Source organism: Rhincodon typus, unplaced genomic scaffold (genome assembly GCF_021869965.1).
Source record: "Rhincodon typus isolate 14 unplaced genomic scaffold, sRhiTyp1.1 hic_rhity00000896, whole genome shotgun sequence".
Classification (NCBI taxonomy): domain Eukaryota; kingdom Metazoa; phylum Chordata; class Chondrichthyes; order Orectolobiformes; family Rhincodontidae; genus Rhincodon; species Rhincodon typus.
In genome coordinates, this window is record NW_025966534.1 from 20,132 (window position 1) to 39,770 (window position 19,639).

Consider the following 19,639-nt stretch of genomic DNA (forward strand, 5'->3'; position numbering starts at 1 on the left):
TAAGATCTTCCCTCCATACCAGGCAACATCCTGGTATGGAGGGAAGATCTTATGAGGAAAGGCTGAGGGACTTGAGGCTGTTTTTGTTAGAGAGAAGAAGGTTAATAGGTGACTTAATAGAGACATACAAGATGATCAGAGGACTGGATAGGATGGACAGCAAGAGCCTTTTTCCTTGGATGGTGATGGCTAGCACGAGGGGACATAGCTTTAAATTGAGGGGTGATAGATATAGGACAGATGTCAGAGGTAGGTTCTTTACTCAGAGAGTAGTAAGGGCGTGGAATGCCCTGCCTGCAACAGTAGTAGACTTGCCAACTTTAAGGGCATTTGAATGGTCATTGGATAAACATATGGATGATAATGGAATAGTGTAGGTTAGATGAGCTTCAGATTGGTTTCACAGGTCGGCGCAACATCGAGGGCCGAAGGGCCTGTACTGCGCTGTAATGTTCTATGTTCTAGATGGGTTTAGTTTAGATTGGCATCATGGTTGGCACAGACATGGTGAGCCTGAGAACCTGTTATGTGTTATTCTGTTCTATGTTTTAAACCTCCCTAGACCCTGTCTGTAACATCCAGGGATACAGAGGAAGTCTCTTTCTACACTGGGATGACGGATGGTGTTAATGCTGTGGGTGATGATATTTTGTCAATTGCAGGTTTCAGTCATCAGACTGCTGGTATGGTTGCCTCAGTGATCATCGTCCTGGCCGTATTGGTCTCTCTGACAGTGGGACTTGTTTACTGGCAGAAGAAGCAGAACAGTTCCCCGGGATCATCAAGTAGACAAGTTGGATTTGATAACCTGTTCTACCGCAGTCAGAACTAGGTGACAGCAGTTCGAGTCGAGAGTATGATAAATGTAATGTTTAAAGATTTATGTGGCTTTCTAAGGAATAATGTATGCGCCTGGTCTTGTAGAGTTGTTAAAAATCATGCCGCATTTTGGTGGAGTAGGTAAGAAGGAGCTGGTTCCAGAAGGAGAGACGGACTGAAAGTGATTGTCAAAAGGGAGCAGAGAATGAAATGAACTTCATCCAGCAAATTATTCTGGGTATGGTCAGCCTGAACGTGTGGTAGAAGGATATTCAGCAAGTACTTGTAAAAAAAACTCCGGAGTTCTTGGGAATCAGTTTCAGGGCATAGGGAGAAAGGGAGGCTATTCAGCCCCTTTATCCTGTTCTATCAGACAATGAAATCATATTCCATCTGTCCATTATTGCTGGTCACCAGGCTTGGATCAACGGCCAAAATAACTCAAGTAATCCAAAATCTATCAGCTTGTGATTGGATGTGACAGAAGCTCACATCCAGTGCTTTTGTTGAGAGAATATACCATCAGCCCCTGCCTTTTGCTTGAAGAATATTTTCTATCTTCCTTCCTGAATGGCCTGGTCTGATTTGATGTTCCCTCTTGCTCAGCACCTTCACCCCATCAAGATATTAGATCAGCCATGTTCTCATTGAATGACAGAACAGACTTGAAGGGTTGAATGGCCTACTGCTGCTACTGTTACCTTATATTCTCCCTAGATAAAGTCTCGATTATCAAATGCCTCTTTGTAATCTAACATTTGGAACCTGTTTTGATGAATTTCCAGCATACTCCGTGTGAGGTCATTACATCTTTGCTGAGGTATGGTATCAGTGCTGTAGCCGGGGACTCTCTGCAGCTTGGTAAAACTACAGCAAAAATTCTCGCCCTTTCTATTGCAGACTTAGAAATATTCCACTGGCTGTTCTGATCATTTTCCATGCAGTCTACTCCATTCAATGATCCATGTGGTGGACCTGAAAACCTCAGAATCTGCCATTGTACTAATTCTTACTCTGTTAACAGACTTCAACCAACTTTCGCTTTGGTCCAAAATTGATGACCTCACACTTAGCACTGTTGAAATCCATTTGTCCTCATTTACTTTGTGGCCATCTAATCTATCAATCAATCAATCAATGACTGTAAATCTCTGCACTTCTCAGCTGCTGGCTGCTCAACTCTGTCTCTCCTGTTCACTCTCTCTATCAATGTCTCTTTGTAATTTGTAGTCCTTACTTTGCCTCGAAGTAATAAGCCATCACCGAGCTGGAATCGTTCACCCTCTATTGTGTTACCGAAATGTTTAAGAAGCTTGTGAACAGTTTGGAGAAATGCAATTGTATTGGCCGGGCTTGCTGTAGTCTCGGGAGCTGTACCTCTGCTGGGAGTGCCTTTGTGCAAAGTCTGTGGAAACCAGAAACATGAATGAAATGAAACACAGTGTCAGAGTGGCTGCAAACGTGTGTATTTCCCAAGCTGTAAGAGAGCAACTGAAAGAAACAAGAAGGAAATTTGAACAAAACGAGTCTACAACTTTCAATGACTGCTCTCGTCAAAATGGCTTTACATTTTCCTCTGCCTAATGCTGTGAAAATGAAAGGCATTATGAGACAGGATTGGAATTTTTTCCACTCTCAGTGGCAAAGCTGTGAAAGAACCATAGAATTAATTTTAAAAACCTGACCATATAAGTGTAGAAACCCTGCTATCAGTGCTGGGGAGATAGTCTTCCAAAAAGGTCTCATCAAAGACAGAAAGGAGTGATTTCACCAGTTTTGAAGACACGCTTTGAACTCAATATTAATTTCACTCTTATGGACAGTATTTGTTCAGCACCAATACTCAAGTGGAAAGGAATGTAGGTTAGTGCTCAGAATGTGACTGCAGTGATGCATCCAGCTGTGTCCTGAGAGTTTGGACAATTGGAAGATCATCAGAGATAGGATTGTTTTAGGTGCAAATGATAATGCTGTGAGACCATATCCGCTGAGACAGGAGAGACATTCTTTCAAGAAAGCTAGAGACATGTGCAATAGCACCAAAGTAGCTCATCATCAGCCTGAGGGTATTAATGGGAAAACAGACAGGGCTTTGCATGATGCTGAGAGATACACCATGCTGAATGAGAACAACGGATTACCAAAAAGCCAGCAGAAAGATCAAGGCTAGAGATCAGAATGTAAAGATTATAGATAACATCACAAATAGGGATATGAGAATAACCAGGGGGCAGACTGTCTTTCTCCTGTCAGCAGAATATGTTCTTGCAGACGTGTTCTGTGTGTCACCTTTCTAGGAATATACAAAAAAAGGGTTAAAACCTGACTGCAACCTGGTTTGTGTCATGGTGGGAGGAAGTACTGTAGTGAACTGAGGCTCAAGTCTGTGAGCCTAGGTTAGAATGCTAGTGTGCTTGGAAGTCGCAGGCAAAGAAAAATCCATTAGTCACCCCTGAATTACAAGTAGAACAGTCTCTTACTCTGAGTGTTAGAAGCCAACTCACCTGCAAGTCAGTCCGAAGGAAACAGGATAAGAAGGACTGTCTTGCTGTCAACGCTGACATTGTCAACCACTGTCGAAAGGAAACAGGGCAAAGGGATTTCAACTAACAGCAAAGCCAAGAATCACAAGACCCCCTCCCTTCCGAACTAAAGAGCCCTCCTCAATGAGTTTCAGAGACCCTCGCATTTGGGGCCTCCAAACTAATTCAAATGGAATAAAACCCAGTCGACCCGTTGGTGGCAAACAGAAGGGACTCCTTCATCCCATCAGAGCGGGTAGTTATGACAATGTGCCCTCATCATTGTTTTTCAGGTCTGGGGGTACTGTTTCTGTGACTGCAGCTGATACACTGAACTCTTCCACTGGGTCAAACCCAGGTTACCCATGACTCCCTGGAAGATTTTGGAGTTGAGATTGGAGCCCTGAAGCCAACTTCATGCCAGTGTTCCAGCTCCTTCTGGTGCCATTGCTCCTTAAGTGTCAATCCTTTTGCCCACACCAGTCCATCAGTGACTCATTCTGGTTTCCACCAGTTTGCTCCTGGGTCAATTGGCATGTGGTTCAGGTAATAATCCTGAGATGGTTAACTTTCAGGTCCTCACTTTTAATTTCAATCATCTTGTCTAATGCTGTGTCTCTTCTCTCACACTCCCTGAGTTACTGGTCCCAGTGAGGACAGTGACAGATATAGACCATCCCCCTTCTTTTCCATGTTCCAGTCCAGACATGTCTAGACCCCCTGAGCCTGGGTGAGAGACACACTCTCTGCTGTAACTCAACTTTGGGAGGGGATGGGATCTAACCCTCACTCCTTGGTGTTTGCTGCTCCTGATCCTCCTGAGTTGCTCAGCCTCTGGCTCCACGTAGAGCACACAATGTTTCTCCTTATCCTCAAAGCTCATCACTACACCCTGTGTACAAGACAAGAAAATTAAAATTAAGATTACTTTTAAAATGAAGTTTGAACTCTGACCTTCCTCAATGCAGTTTAAAGTTGACAAAAACAACTTATCCACTAGTCACCAATCAACTCACTGCCTTACACCAACGTCATGTTTGTCAGTCCTTTCCAAATTCTGTCAGGGTTCCTGCTGGGGTTTAGCTGCTTCTCTAACTCACCTCAATCTAAGCCTCACTCCTCAGGCTTTTATCAGGAAGGTGCACTGTCAGTGTTCACGCCCATTCCAAAAGGGCATCTCTTTGATTTAGAGTAGACTCTAGACCTAGTTTGTGTTCCGCCAGGGCCATTTAGCTCCTGACCTCATTACAACCTTAGTTCAAATGTGGACAAAAGAGCTGAATTCCAGAGGTAAGGTGAAAGTGACAGCCCTTGATATCAAAGCTGCATTCAACTGAATGTGGCATCAAGGAGCCTTAGCAAAACTGGAATCAATGGCTATCAGGGGCAAACTCTCCACTGGTTGGAGTCATACCTGACACATAGGAGGATGGTCATGTTGTTGGAAGTCAATCATCTCAGATCCAGAACATCTCTGCAGGAGTTTCTCAGGGTAGTGTCCTAGGCCCAACCATCTTCAGCTGCTTCATCAATGACCTTCCCTCCATCATAAGGTCAGAAGTGAGATGTTCATCAACAAATTGCACAATGTTCAGCATCATTCGCAACTCCTCAGATACTGAAGCAGTCTTTGTTCAAATGCAACAAGATCTGGATAATATCCAGGCTCGGGCTGACAAGTGGCAAGTAATAATCAAGCCATACAAATACTAGACAATGATCACCTCCAATAAGAGATAATCTAACCACCACCCCTTGACATTTAATGGTGTTACCAAAGCTGAATACCCACTAATAACATCCTCGGAATTACCATTGACCACGAACTCACCTAGACTCACCAGACACTACAAGAGCAGGTCAGAGTCTAGGAATACTGCAGTGAGTAACTCCCCTCCTGACTTCCCAAAGCCTGTCTGTCACTTACAAGGCACAAGTCAGGAGTGTGATGGAATAATCCCCACTTGTCTGGATAGGTGCAGCTCAAATAACACTCAAGAAGTTTGAAAACCATCCAGGACAAAGCAGCCCATTTGATTGGCACAACATCCACAAACATCCACTCCCTCCACCACGCACGCTCAGTAACACCAATCTGCACCTGCACTGAAGAAATTCACCAAAGATCCTTAGACAGCACCTTCCAAACTCACAACCACTTCCATTAGAAGGACAAGGACAGCAGATACACAGGAACACCAGCACCTGCAAATTTCCCTCCAAGACACTCACTATCCTGATTTGGATATATATCACGGTTCCTTCACTATCGCTGGGTCACAATCCTGGACTTCCTGTCTGATGGCATTGTGGTCAATCTGCAGTAGATGGACTGCAGCAGTTCAAGAAGGCAGCTCACCACCTACTTATCAAGAGCAACTAGGGACGGGCAATAAATGCTGAACAGTCAGCGACACCCATATACCATGAGTGAATAAAAAGAAGTCTCATCCTTATTTATGTTATCATAGAATCCCTACAATGTGGAAGCAGGCCATTTGGCCCATCAAGTCCACACCCACCATCCAAACAGCAGCCCACCCAATTTGTGTAACCCTGCTTTTCTTATGGCTAATCCACAAGCCTGCACATCCCTGAACACTACGGGCAATTTATCATGGCCAATCCACCTAACCCGCACAACTTTGGACTGTGAGAGGCAACCGGAGCACCCAGAGGGAACCCACGCAGGATTCCAAGGGTGGAATCAAACCTGGGTCCCTGGCACTGTGAGACAGCAATGCTAACCACTGAGCCACTGTGCCACCCATTCGCAGATGATAACAAAAATTGGTGAGGAGGCTAGCTTTAGATTACAGGAAGACGTAGTCAAGCTGACAATTGGCAAATGGAATTCAATCTGGGTAAATATGAGGTTATGCACTAGGGCAGGAATAAAGCAAGAAATACATGATGAATGGTAAGACACTGGGAAGCACTGAGCATCAGAGGAACCTTGGTATGTGTGTATATCCATCCCTTAAGGCATCAGGACAGGTAAAGTGGTTAACAATGCATATAGATACTTGCCTTTATTTGCTGAGGCACAGGATTTAAGAGCAGGGAGGTTATGCTGGAACTGTATAAAACATTGGTTTGGTCACAGCTAAGAGTATTGTGTGCAGTTCTGGAATGCACATTATAGAAGGGATGTGATAGCACTGAAGAGGGTGCAGGGAAGATTTACCAGGATGTAGCCTGGGCTGGAGAGTTTTAATTTCAACCTCAGACAACTGTCTGTGTGGAGTTTGCACGCTCCCCCCACTGTGCCTGTGTGGGTTTCCATCAGGTGCTCGGTTTCCTCCCACAATCCACTAATAACATGTGAAGGTAGGTGGATTGGTCATGCTAAATTGCCCATAGCGTCCAGGTGTGTGCAGGCGAGGTGGAGTAGCCTTGGGAAATTCAGTTACACGAATCGGGTGGGTCTGGGTGGGATGCTGTTTGGACGGTGGGTGTGGACTTGATGGGCCAAATGGCCTGATTCCACATTGTTAGGTGGATTAGCCATGGGATAGGGTGGGGCAGTGGGTCTGGGTGGGATGCTTTTCGGAGGTTGGTGCGGACTCAACGGGCTGAATGGCCTCTTTCTGCGCTGTAGGGATTCAATGACATCTCAGAAATTCCAGCCTTCAGACAGCAGCATTTGAAGCATAGCAAGACTCTGCTGACAGAACTGCATTAATCTTTTCGTTGAGGGACAAATACTGGGCAGGGAAGTTCCTCCCCCACCTCACATGCTCACTCAGAGAAGTAGGTGCCTTCTTTAATTCTCATAGAGATATCAGCACCTACAGCAGAACAGCATTCCCTCTGTGCTGCCCCAGATCGTCTTGAGTGACAATTGGACAAAGCCATTTCAGATTCTCAACCTGCTGAGGGACAACATTTCACTCTCAGTCACAGCCTGACAGCCCGAGAAACAGTGAGACCTCCGCTACTGCAGGGGGCGCTGCGAGAGTTGGTGAGGGTACTGCTAGTGAGCCCTCCGGGAATGTTAGTGAGACCTCCAGAGCTGCAGGGGGCGCTGTGAGAGTTAGATGTGGCGGGGTGTTAGTGAGACCTCCAGAGCTGCAGGCGCTGTGAGGGGGAAAGGCTGGCTGCTAATGAGCAAGGACGGTGTGAGCAGACTGACCAATGAGCACAGTGCGGGGCGGGAAGCGCGCATGTGCAGTTGGAGCCGGAGGCGGAGGATCATGTGGTGGGGTTAGGGATCAGAGGCTCTAGCCGGGACCACTGGGTGCTGGAGGCTGTGCTTGCCCTGGTCGGAGTTCGTAGGGGCCGGGATGGCCGTATTGTTACGCTCCGCTTTACAGAGGCTGCACGGCATGTTCGCTGTTTACAAACCGCCCGGAGTTCACTGGAAACGGCTCCGAGACACCGTGGAAACCAAACTCTTGAATGGTGAGGCTTCAGGGCACTGAGGGCGCCGAACTCACCTTTAACCTGTATCCTCATCCCTGACCTGGGCCTGTCACCCCTAACACTGACCCTCACCCTTGACCTTGGCCTGTCACCCCTAACACTGACGCTCACCCCTGACCTGGGCCTGTCACCCCTAACACTGACCCTCAGCCCTGACCTGGGCCTTAACCCCAGCCTGTAAGCCATAACACCAGCCCTTAGGGTATAACGGTGGCTCAGTGGTTAGCACTGCTGTTTCACAGCGCTAGGGACCCGGGTTCCATTCCAGCTTCAGGCGACTGTCTGTGGGTTTTCTCCCACAGTCTGAGTTGGGGTGGATTGGCCATGCTAAATTGCCGATAGTGTCCAGGGATGTGCAGGCTAGGTGCATTAACCATGGGAAATGCAGGATTATAGGGTTGGAGGTGGTGTCTTGGTGGGATGCTCTTTGGAGGGGCGGTGTGGACTTGACGGGCTAAATGGCCTGCTTCCACACTTTCGGATTCTCTGATGATCCTTACCTCCAGCCTGTGACCCCCCCGAACCGTGACCCTGTCACCCCTAACACTGACCCTCAGCCCAGCCAGTGACACCTACCCCCTGCCAATCCTTTGGTTTTCTGTGTTGTAAGCTGTTGTCATATCTGCTTGGAACAATGATAAGGATCTCTTTAATCTTGTGTCTTATCATCCTGGGACAGAACTCAATACCTTGGAGCAACCAGTTGTTCGGCAGCAAATCCGATATGTGCCAAGTGTAATCAAGGATGAGAACGGAAATGAAACGCATCTGACTGTAACCCGGGTCCCAGTGCTGGCTGATCACCCTCGAGGTAAGGGCACTGAATACAGATTGCAGTGGACTGTGCTGTAAACTCTAGACATAGAATCAATGGGAGGGGGATTGAATGCATTCTGCATTCATGCAGTCATTAAAACTGTGGGGGTGCAATAATGCAGTTCTTAATTCTGGCTAGAGTATATTCCTTATAATTGCAGAAATTACAATATTGCTGTATGTAATTTTAAAAACTTCTCAGGGATGTGAGCATCGCTGGCTGGGCCAGCATTTATTTCCCATCCCTAATTGCCCAAGTGAAGGTGGCGGTGAGTGGCCTCCTTGAATTGCTGTAGTCCATGTGCTATTGGGACACACAATGCCCTTAGGGAGGGAATTCCAGGATTATGATCCAGCTTGGAGCAGCCCAGTCATTCCTTTATTCATTAATAGATCAAAGAATAGTTCATAAAATCCCTACGTTGTGGATACAGGCCCTTCGGCCCCACAGAGCATCCCACCCAGACCCATCCCCCTATAACCCACCTAATCTACACATCCCTGAACACTACGGGAAATTTAGCATGGCCAATCCACCTACCCTGCACATCTTTGGATTGTGGGAGGAAACCAGAACACCCGGAGGAAACCCACACAGACACAGGGAGAATGTGCAAACTGAACACACAGTTGCCCGAGGAGGGAATCGCACCTGGGTCCCTGCTACTGTGAGGCAGCAGTGCTAACCACTGAGCCACCGAGCCACCCTATAATAAAAACGTGTTAATACTAGTCAACCTAAATAAAGCTTGCCATAGCTGAAAATACTTTGTGAATAATAATAAACTAACCTGTTACTGAGCCTTACTAATTGAGAAAATCGCCACTAATACTTGATAAAACCTGATACCTTTCTGAATTTTTGATTGTGAACTGAAAGGGGAAAAAGAACAGTTTGGGGGGAAAATAATTGAAGGATTGCTGCGATTTTTTTTTATATAAGGAAAGCAAGTAACCTGACATTCATTGTAAGTACTGTTTACACAGCTGCTGTTCAAACAGTGGGTACAGCTTAATTTGCAGATGTGCTGGAGCCCAGAGAGTGAGTATGAATGGAGTTTTGAATGACAAGAAGTAGCTGATTGATCAAAAACAAAGTTGCTGGAAAAGCTCAGCCGGTCTGGCAGCATCTGTGAAGGAGAAAACAGAGTTAACGTTTCAGGTCCAGTAACCCTTCCTCAGAACCGGACCCGAAACGTTAACTCTGTTTTCTCCTTCTCAGATGCTGCCAGACCTGCTGAGCTTTTCCAGCAACTTTGTTTTTGTTCCTGATTTACAGCATCCACAGTTCTTTTGGTTTTTAAGTAGCTGATTGATAACTGGTCCGTAGTCTCCAGACCAAGGCTATCTGCCTGCCAACAGCTATGTTAATTGGTCCCAGGGAACTGGGAAACTTTGAGGATGGTGGTATGAATGTTGGTGAGAATGTCATACTTATAGAAAAATGTTTAACTTTTGTAATGACTCTGAGAGTTGCACGGCTTAATTTTCAATGCACTGTTTTGGTGAGATGTAATGCGATAAATCAAGTATTGAAAGATAAACGAGCAAAATACTCACCCACGTGCTTCCCTGTGAAGTTAAACTCTGATTTTCTGGCAACGTAGCCAGTCCTCAGGGATCCGCCTTTCCCTTCTGCTCCCCTAGCTTTCCAACAACCTCATTCTGTTTTTCCACACTGCCACAAACCACACACACCGCTCATTTTCAGGTATGCCTGGAGCTGCTCCTGGCATGCCCTCCTGCACTCTCCATTGAACCAGGGTTAATCCCCTGGTCTGATGGTAATGGTTGAGTGGGGGATATGCTGGGCCATGAGGTTACAGATTGTGCTGGAATACAATTCTGCTGCTGTTGATGGCTCACAGTGCCCAATGAATGCTAGATCTGTATGAAGTCTGTCCCATTTAGCACGGTAATAGTGCCACACAACATGATAGAGCTTACTCCCAATGTGAAGGTTGGACTTGGTTTCCACAAGAACTGTGCGGTGGTCTCTCTTACCAATACTGTCATGGACAGGTGCATCTGCAGCTGGCAGATTGGTAAGGATGAATTCAAGTATGTTTTTCTCTCGTTGGTTCCGTCACCACCTGCTGCAGATCCAGCCTTGTCCTTTAGGACCTGACCAACTCGATCAGTAGTGCTGCTGCCGAGCCACACTTGGTGGTGGACAAAGAAATCCTTCACCTAGAGTACATTCTGCTCCATTTCCAATCTGTGTTTTCTCCAAGTGTTGTTCAATGTGGAGGAGCACTGATTCACCAGTACATGGAAATCAGCAGGCGGTTTCTTTGCCCATGTAATTGCAATGCTGGAGTTGGCAGCGTTGCAGTATTTAATGCTGGCATTTACTAACTCTCAGTTGTTCTATTCCAGTTACAGGTCCAAGGTTTGTTGGTCTGAAGGTGGGGGCTGGTCACCGCCTGGATTTGCAATCCTCTGGTGTGCTGGGTAAGTGTGTGTTGTGACACTGAATTTTGTTTCTCGATCTGTTTTGTTTCAAAGGTTTTCTGAAGCCAACAGACCCAAGGTTATCAAATTGACATCACCCCTGAGCAGCCTGGTTGTAATTGTGAGCTTCTGCCCCAAACACAGCACCCACTGAAATGGTTGTAACAATGCAGCTTCCAGAATGGGTGGCCTTGTAGCTTCAGGCAAATCACTAACAGACTGCTGTTTTATCTTGACAGTGCTGGGCGTTGGAAATGGAAACAAGCAGCTAAACAGTCTCTACCACTGTCACCTGACCAAGGTAATACTACTCAGGGGTTCTGGGAGCAGACTTTCCCTGCAGTCTGGAACCGGTCCTTCTCAATAAATAGCCAATTCACAGGGTTCCACATCACACAACAGCTACTCTCCTGAATCAGTAATTATACCCACTGGGCCATGGGTTCAAACCATATTCCACAAACTCATAAACCAGACTGACAATTCAGTCTGAAGGAATGCTGCATTGTCAGAGGGTCAGTACTGAGGACGTGCCACACTCGGAGGGTCAGTGCGGAGGGAGTGCTGCATTGATAGCTCATGAGAAGTGAGACCTTGTAGGAACGGGTTCTGAGGAATGTGCTGGCCCAAGTTTATCAATTGCTAATGGAGTATTTTGGTGGTAGCGATTAATTATATCTTGTGGTTTAGTTTGCCTGTACAAAAGGATTGGGGACAAGAAGAGGTAGTTCACATCCAGTTATGTTCCCCAGGAAGACGAAAGGAAGAACAAACAAACCCAGGGCTTTGCAAAAACCTTAAACCCAGAGTTGTCTGGCTGTTCAGAGATGGAGCAAGTAAACTGTAATCTTGACAGGTGCCAGGTGAAGAAAATAAGAGGACTAAACTAAATACAGATGTATGAGAGGGAAAGTAGAACAACAAAGAATGTGAAGAGCCTGGCAGCTAATTTAAAAGTAGCCTTCTGTTGGTCATAGGAGGAGGAGTGTGGCCAATTAGATCATAGAATCCCTGCAGTGCGGAAACAGGCCCTTTGGTCCAACAAGTCCACACCGACCCTTGGAGCGTCCCACCCAGACCCATCCCCCTATAACCCACCTAAGCTACACATCCCTGAATACTACAGGCAATTTAGCATGGCCAATCCACCTAACCTACACATCCTAGGACTGTGGGAGGAAACCGGAGTACCCGGAGGAAGCCCACGCAGACACAGGGAGAATGTGCAAACTCCACACACAGTCGCCCAAGGCTGGAATCGAACCCGGGTCCCTGGCGCTGTGAGGCAGCAGTGCTAACCACTGAGCCACCATGCCACCCTAATTAGGGAGCAATAACAGTGCATGTAGGCAGGGCTGAGGTGTGAAATGAGCAAGTATCAAGGTGAAAGATGTGGGTCAGTCAGACACTAGAGCAGTTGAAAGTTGATGATGAGGGGGTATTGGGCAGCCATGTATCCTTGAAGTTGGTAAAGCACCAGGAGGACGTGATGCATATACTAAGGGAAGGGAAGGTAGAAATTGCAAGGTACTAGCCCTAATGTTCTAAACTTCCATGGCTGTGACTGATACCAGAGGACTGAAGAATTAAAAATCTTACACCATTGTTCAAAATCAGGAGTGAAGATAAGCTCAGCAACTACAGGCAACTGTAGTTCAACCGCTGTGATGGGCAAGACTGTAGAACTACATTTCAGAGTAAAATTAATAAACACAAGGACAAATGCAGGTTCATTGATAGGAGTCAGCACAGCACAACTGTGTTTAACTAGCTTGCTTGAGGTTTTTGAAAAGGTATCAAGAGAGAGTTGCTGAGGGTGAGCATCCATTACCCTTTGGGGAAAGAACTCAAAAGACTTGCCACCCTCTGAGTGAAGTAATTTCACCTCCTTTCAGTCTGAAATGATCAGCCCCTTTTGCTGAGACTGTACCCCATGTTCTAGACTCCCCAGCCCAGGTGGAAACAGCTCTCAGAATCCCCTCCCAGTATTCTAAATGCCAATGAGAATGGTCCAACCTGTTCACCTTTTCCTTCTAAGGCAACCCCTACATATCAGGAATCAGCCAAGACAACCTTGTTAGAACATCCACTACAGGTTTATCCCTCCTTACGTAAGGAAACAAAACTGTACCCAGTACTCCAAGTCAGGTCTCAGCAATCCCTGTTCAGTTCTAGGAAGACTTCCCTACTTTTATATTCAATTCCCCTTGCACCATGTGCCTTTGTGATTATTTGCTGTACCTGCAATCTAATATTTTGGCTTCCCTTCTGTAATTTTGTGTGTTTGTTATTTACTTGGTGCTAAATGAGCCCCTATTGGAGTCTGAGCCGATTGCACAGTGACACCTGTTATCAGACTGTTTTTGATTTCTCAGGAATACATTGTAAAAGGCAGCTTTGGGACAGCGACTGAGGACTTCTCAAACACAGGCAGAGTGATCGAGAGAACAACTTATCGTAAGAACTGGAGATCTGTGTCAACTCAGCAGGACAGAGAATCTGTGGGCCTGAAGGCCTAAATTTCCTGAATCAGCTATCGGTTTAGAAGCAGTCAGGAGATGCCTAAATGCTGGGGCTCACTATCTGGAACCTCCTCCCCCCGACTGGCCCCATTCATGATGGATTTGGAGGAACAGATCATCCCAATAATCTCTTTACAACTTAATCCCATGTCTCACCCTGCCATATCCCTTGATCTTCTCCCTCTTCAGAATCCTGCCTGTTGTCCTGTTTATAACAGTCAGCCTCAATCTTGATTCCCCCGTCCCTGAAGTTCATTTTGCCTTCCCATCTCATTTTGGAAATGTTTTGTGGATGTGCCTCTGTTCTGAATTTTGAATGATTTGATTTGGAAAGCTGTGTCTGATCTGGGACACTCTGGCTTTTGTTGGCACGTCGGTTTCATGTTGGTCGGGAAACAACCGCCAGCCAGTGAACCTGCACAAATGACTCTGACTGCCGTGACCTGAGCTCACTGCCTGTACTTCCCCCGCAGCCTGTCACAGGCACATGGTGGACACTGGAACTCCTCCTCAATCCTGGATAAGCAGCAGCCATCCTGCTTCTGGCTCGGCCAGTACAATCACCTGCCAGGCTCCTTCTGGCACCCTGACCATGGCAGCTATTCCTCAGGACAGGGTTCTTGGCACTGCAGTGCCCTTGGGATAGTGTATGCAGCTCTTGTTGCTCCCTGTTGGAGCCTCTGCTTTTGTCTGAACTGAGAGTGGATGATGTTGTGTTGCAGATCACATCACACGGGACAGGCTAGAGCGTATCATTGCTGTGATCCAGGGCAGCCACCAACGAGCACTGCTAACGTACGTATGAGAGCGGGGGGTGCAGTAAGTAAGGGAGCGTGTATGTGATCACCCCTTCACCGAGCTTTTATCAAGAAGCCCAAGTGATCGTCTATCCTGCCACAGTGAAGAGAAACCAGCTAACCAGAGCAATGGAAATTAGCATCAAAACAAGCATCATTGAAACAGAATGGGTTATTTGGCCCATTGGGTTGGTGCTAGCTCAATGAAAGTGTGACCGTTAGTCTAGTTACCCTGCTCGCTTCTTATAGCTTGGCAAATTCCTCCTTTTCAGTTATTTGTCCAGTTCCCTTTTGAAGGTTCTTATTGAATGTGTTCCTGTTCCCTTTTCCAACAGTGCAGCTCACTGCATCAAAGGATTGTCACTTCCCCTTGGGAGGTTTTGCCAATTACCTTCAACCTAATTTCCATGGTGACTGCTCTGTGTGAGTGGAAGCACTTTCTGCTGGCTGACTGACTGACTTGATCAAAGCCTTCTGTCATTGAGAGATGAGAACACCATTATTAAACCCCCTTTGGTGGAAGGACACCCATCTCTGCCTCTGCCCATTTCCCTGAGCTCTGCTCATGTTCTCTGTGAATTTGGGGCTGGGATAGGGCCTTTGTTGATGGGTTCTTTGTCAGGACCATTCCACTCACTCGTATCTGTCCCCTCCCCACCCACCCCAAGATATCTGGGGCTCTGATACCAGCTGTATAGCTCCCTCACCACACCCTGGCTGTTTCCAGCTGATACAGCACAGGATGGAAAGCTGAGGGCCGTGTTCTTCCTGACAGTTTTTTGTTAATGTTGTCAATTATACTGGCAGGTAGAGATGAGACTGCGGGGGTCAGTTGGTTTTGTTGAAATACCTCAACCACTCAATAGTGGCAATGGATAGCAGTGTTGGTGTCAGCAGTGTGATTATTTTATTTGTACATGTTGCTGCCCATCCCTAATTGACCCTGGAGAAAGTATTGGTGAGCTGCCTTTTGAATCACTGCAGTCTTTGGTTGTGTAGATAGACCCACATTGTCAGCATGGGAGTCAGCACGTTGCGTTGGGTGTTGATGCTGCTGAGATTGGTAGGGTATGCCAGTGTAAGAGGTTGGTTCCTGGTGAGGCTGGTAGAGCACATGGGTGCCAGTGTGGAAGTATAATGAGCTAGTTGGATGAACAATTCTCTGTAATCTCAGTAACACTGTTCTTTGTTGCAGGTATTCAGATGTTGATTTGAAAAGTCAAGAGGCCTATGAACTTGCATCCCGGGGTTTGTTACGGCCTGTGAATAAATCCCCTCCGATCATTACCGCTATTCGATGTGTACACTTCTCCCCTCCGAGCTTCACACTGGGTATGTCAGTACCTTTTTGAAACACACCATAGAGTGAGGGGCTTCCTGATATCCCCTGTACTCAGTTATTTTGCATGACGTTTGAAGCTGAGAAGCAGCTCCTCAATTATGGGTCCAGTCCATTCTTCACAAGTGAGGTGTCAACACAAGATTAATCTGAGAGTTTCACAGCCCATTCACCAACACTGCACAAACTGGTCTGCACCTTCTGCTGGCAACCCTATCTGTCATCCCCCTCACACACTCCACACCTTGTCCCAAAGTGGGAAAGGACATTGTGTAACCAGACACCTCGAGAGGGCAGAGTATAAACCAGCCCTCCCCCACTGTCTCAGAGTGAGAGAGGGCAGTGTGTGATCTCCACCCTGACTGTCCGACAGTGTCAGCGAATTCAGCACAGACTGAGCTTGACGTTGCTGCTTTCACCATGTAAACAGCAAGATTACTTCATTGCAACACGTCTGCACCCTCTCCTTATTGTCTCTGGGTTATTTCCTGTTTACTGTTATAATTGTAGCCAGGCATATGTCCATCTGTATACATATAGTGGCTGCTGCTCCAATTCCCAGGCCCACCGTTATCTTCCATCGACCCTTGCCTTCATCATTGGCTACTTTTATATCTTCATTTGAGACCTGGTCTTCCCAAATCCCTACCCGACCCGTGTGTAGGCTGCAGGGTCTGAGAGCTTCTGGATAAGGGAAACAGTTCCAGATAGTCAGTGTGAAGTCAACAACTCATTATGGGGGGGATGAGGAGAGGACAAGGAATGAGGGGGAAAAGGGAGAATGTGGCAGCAGATGAAGGGAATGGAGGAGTGGTTAAAGAAGGGGAGCAATGGAACAAGTGAGGAGAGGAATGGTGGGGGGATGGGCAGCATGGAAATTGCTGAACACGAGGAGAAGGTTTAACACAATCTCGTAACAATGTCCTGTTCCTTTCATCCAATTCCCATGAAACTGACCAACCAGCTTCCAATAATGTTACTGGTCTCTCGGATGTTCTCCCTGTCTCTACTGTAATCTGTCACTATCTTCTCTCTCCTGGAAAAAAATTCAACCTCACTGTCTCTGCAATCTACCATCCCACTTGCAACATCCCTTTCCTCTCCCAAGCCCTTGAATCTGTTGTTGCCATCTAAAGTTTTGTGTCTTTTTGTCACAATTGCATGTTGGAACCTCTCCAACAGGGTTCCAGGGAAAGAAACAGCCGTCATCAACCACCTCGATGACTTCCTGTGTAACTGTGAAAACTAAGATGAAGAGTCACTGGTCTTGAAATGTTAACTGTGCTTTCTTCCCACAGATGTTCCCAGGTCTGCTGAGTTTCACCAGTAAATTTTTTTTGTTTCAGGTTCACAGCATTGTTTAATTTTAGAAAGGTAAACCTTCCTTCCAGCAGCCCCCTCCACTGTCACCCAGTTCCATTCTTATCTGTTTGATCATCACCAAAGAATCAGTTGCAATGGCCCCTCTTCCTGCACCAAGCACTGTGGTCGTCGGGGATTGATCCCCAGTCTCTCACTAATTCTCATCGACACACTGCTGCCCCACAGTGACATTATCAAAAATCATTACAGCTTGCACAGGTACACTGACAACATCCAACTTGTTGATAAACTTTATCCTTCCTTCCCAGAGATCCAGTGTCTGCACGAGACCCAGCAGTACCTGCGGAATGTTGTCCACGAGATGGGTTTGGAGCTAAAGTCGTCGGCAGTGTGTACTCATGTCCGCCGCACACGTGATGGGATTTTCACAGTGGACAATGCGTTGATCAGGACACAGTGGGATCTGCCGAGTATACTGGCTGCAGTCCAGGCCAGCCGGCTGAAAGTAGAAGCCAAGCTGCACGAGAACAGCTGGAGACTCTCGGACTCCTCTGAGGAAGACACGTGCACAGGGGTCAAAGCCAGGGTCCTGGAGAAGGGAAATCACTGTCCAGGACCCACACCAGTGGGGGACTGATCTGGGACCATGGCACAGAGTTCTCTCCTAGACTGCAGCATGCTCAGTGTTCATTTTGAAGCAGACATCAGTCAGGCTGATGTTAAAGGGGAACTGCAGGATTTGTGTACAAGGAGGAACCATATTCTAGGACAATGTCGCAAAACACTTTTTTTCTTTAAACATAAATCTGTGAACACTGATGTTGAAAGAATAAAGAGACAGCGCTAGGCCTGACAACATGCAGTAAACCAAGAAACACTGCAGGTGGCAATCAGGAGCCAACACTGGGAAGCAGCAGAAAAATCAGTAAGTGATTTTATTGCATGGGAACCAGCACTGAGCTACACACAGCTAACTGGGCTTACAGCAGAGTCTAAGGAGAAGGTGAGAATGTCAGTCTTCTTTAAGATAGAAATGGGGATGTTTTGCTTTTAGATGGTAGAGTGTCATCCTCATGAGGTATGGAGGTGCCGGTGTTGGACTGGGGTGGACAAGGTCAGAAATCACACAACACCAGGTTATAGTCCAACAGGTTCATTTTGAAAACTCCAACCTTTGGAGCTTCACTCCTCCTTCAGGTGTTAGTGAGAGAGGTAGTATCAGACAGAATTTTTAAGTAAAAGATTGAAAGGTCACACCACTGATGAGGATATATTAAACAAACCTAAGATGCTGTTAAATCTTTAATCAGTTTAAAAAGTTTTAACTGATTCATATGTAAATCCCCAAATTTCTTTCAAGTCACTACCCTGAGAGAACTGAAGTTTTACCAGTGTAAACAAGTGACATTTTAGGTCAGACAATGCATGTTAGGTGTGTGGCCTTGTTTAGATTCTGTTTGTGTTGTGGTTTGGAGTCAGACTAGTTTTATTTCTAAAGTGGGAATTTATAAAATGCCACATTGACTGTATAAATACTGTGCTTTTTCAACAAAATAGAATGTATCTGCAAATACAAATTCACCCCATAGATTCGGGAGTGAAAGAGAGAGAGGGGGAAGGGGGAGGCTTATAGCCAAGTTCGTTACCAATGAGGATGGCCTCAACTGGGATCTTGGGTTCATGTCGCACTACAGGTGACCCCATCCCCTGTACACACTCTCTCTCACACAGATCCTCCCACACACGTGAATGTATGGTGTGAATTTATATTTTCAGATACATTCTATTTTGTTCACAAAGCACAATTTATAGACAGTCAGTCAATATGGTGTTTTTGTAAATTCCTACTTTAGAAATAAAACCAGTCTGACTCCAAACCAAAATGCAAACAGATTCTAAACAAGTCCTCACACCTAACGTGCATTGTCTGACCTAAATATCACCGCTTCTTCACACTGATAAAACCTTTCGTCCTCTCAGGATAGTGACTTGAAAGGAATTTGGGGATTAGTATATACATAATCATCAATTAAAAACTTCTAACTGATTAAGGATATAACAGCATCTTAGGTTTGTTTAATTTATCCCTGTGAGCCTTTGATCTTTTACTTATAAATTCTGTTGCTGATACCACCTCTCTCACTAACACTTGAATGAGGAGTGAGGCTCCAAAAGCTTGTATTTTCAAATAAACCTGTTGGACTGTAACGTGTGATTGCTGACCTTCCTCACAACAAAGTCTGACTTCTTTCAGCTCAGAGGTGGATAGATGGGAAGGTGGAATTAGGAACACAAATAGATCAGTCATAATAGTGGAATGACACAGTAGGCTCAAGAGGCTTAATATATATTATTATCCTTTATAATAATTTGAAAAAGATAAAGTATTCACAAAACAAGCCAGAGGCTGGGACCAGGTCACCTCACAGTCCAGTCATGAGGCTACACTGTTTCTGGAAGATGTTATGCCTGAACAGGAGGGCTGGGGCTGGAGGTGTCAGTCCCTACCTCGTAGTCCATCACTTCTGCTCTAAGCCTTCTTCACTGACATATGTAAAAGTTTTGGGTATCATAGGGTTGTTTCCACACAATTAAATTCACTCTTCTGTGTTCCCAATATGT

At 46.1% G+C, this 19,639-nt stretch overlaps 1 protein-coding gene across 1 annotated transcript; it reads left to right on the plus strand.

Moving 5' to 3' along the window:
* The first annotated feature begins 7,402 nt into the window (after nt 1-7,402).
* Nucleotides 7,403-19,633, plus strand: LOC109923115 (TruB pseudouridine (psi) synthase family member 2). The gene is made up of 8 exons (XM_048592256.1): nt 7,403-7,745; nt 8,446-8,577; nt 10,962-11,036; nt 11,276-11,337; nt 13,412-13,493; nt 14,281-14,353; nt 15,551-15,687; nt 17,326-19,633. The coding sequence occupies exons 1-8, from the start codon at nt 7,628-7,630 to the stop codon at nt 17,652-17,654; spliced, it is 1,008 nt and encodes a 335-aa protein (XP_048448213.1). The 5' UTR covers nt 7,403-7,627; the 3' UTR covers nt 17,655-19,633.
* The last annotated feature ends 6 nt before the right edge of the window (nt 19,634-19,639 follow it).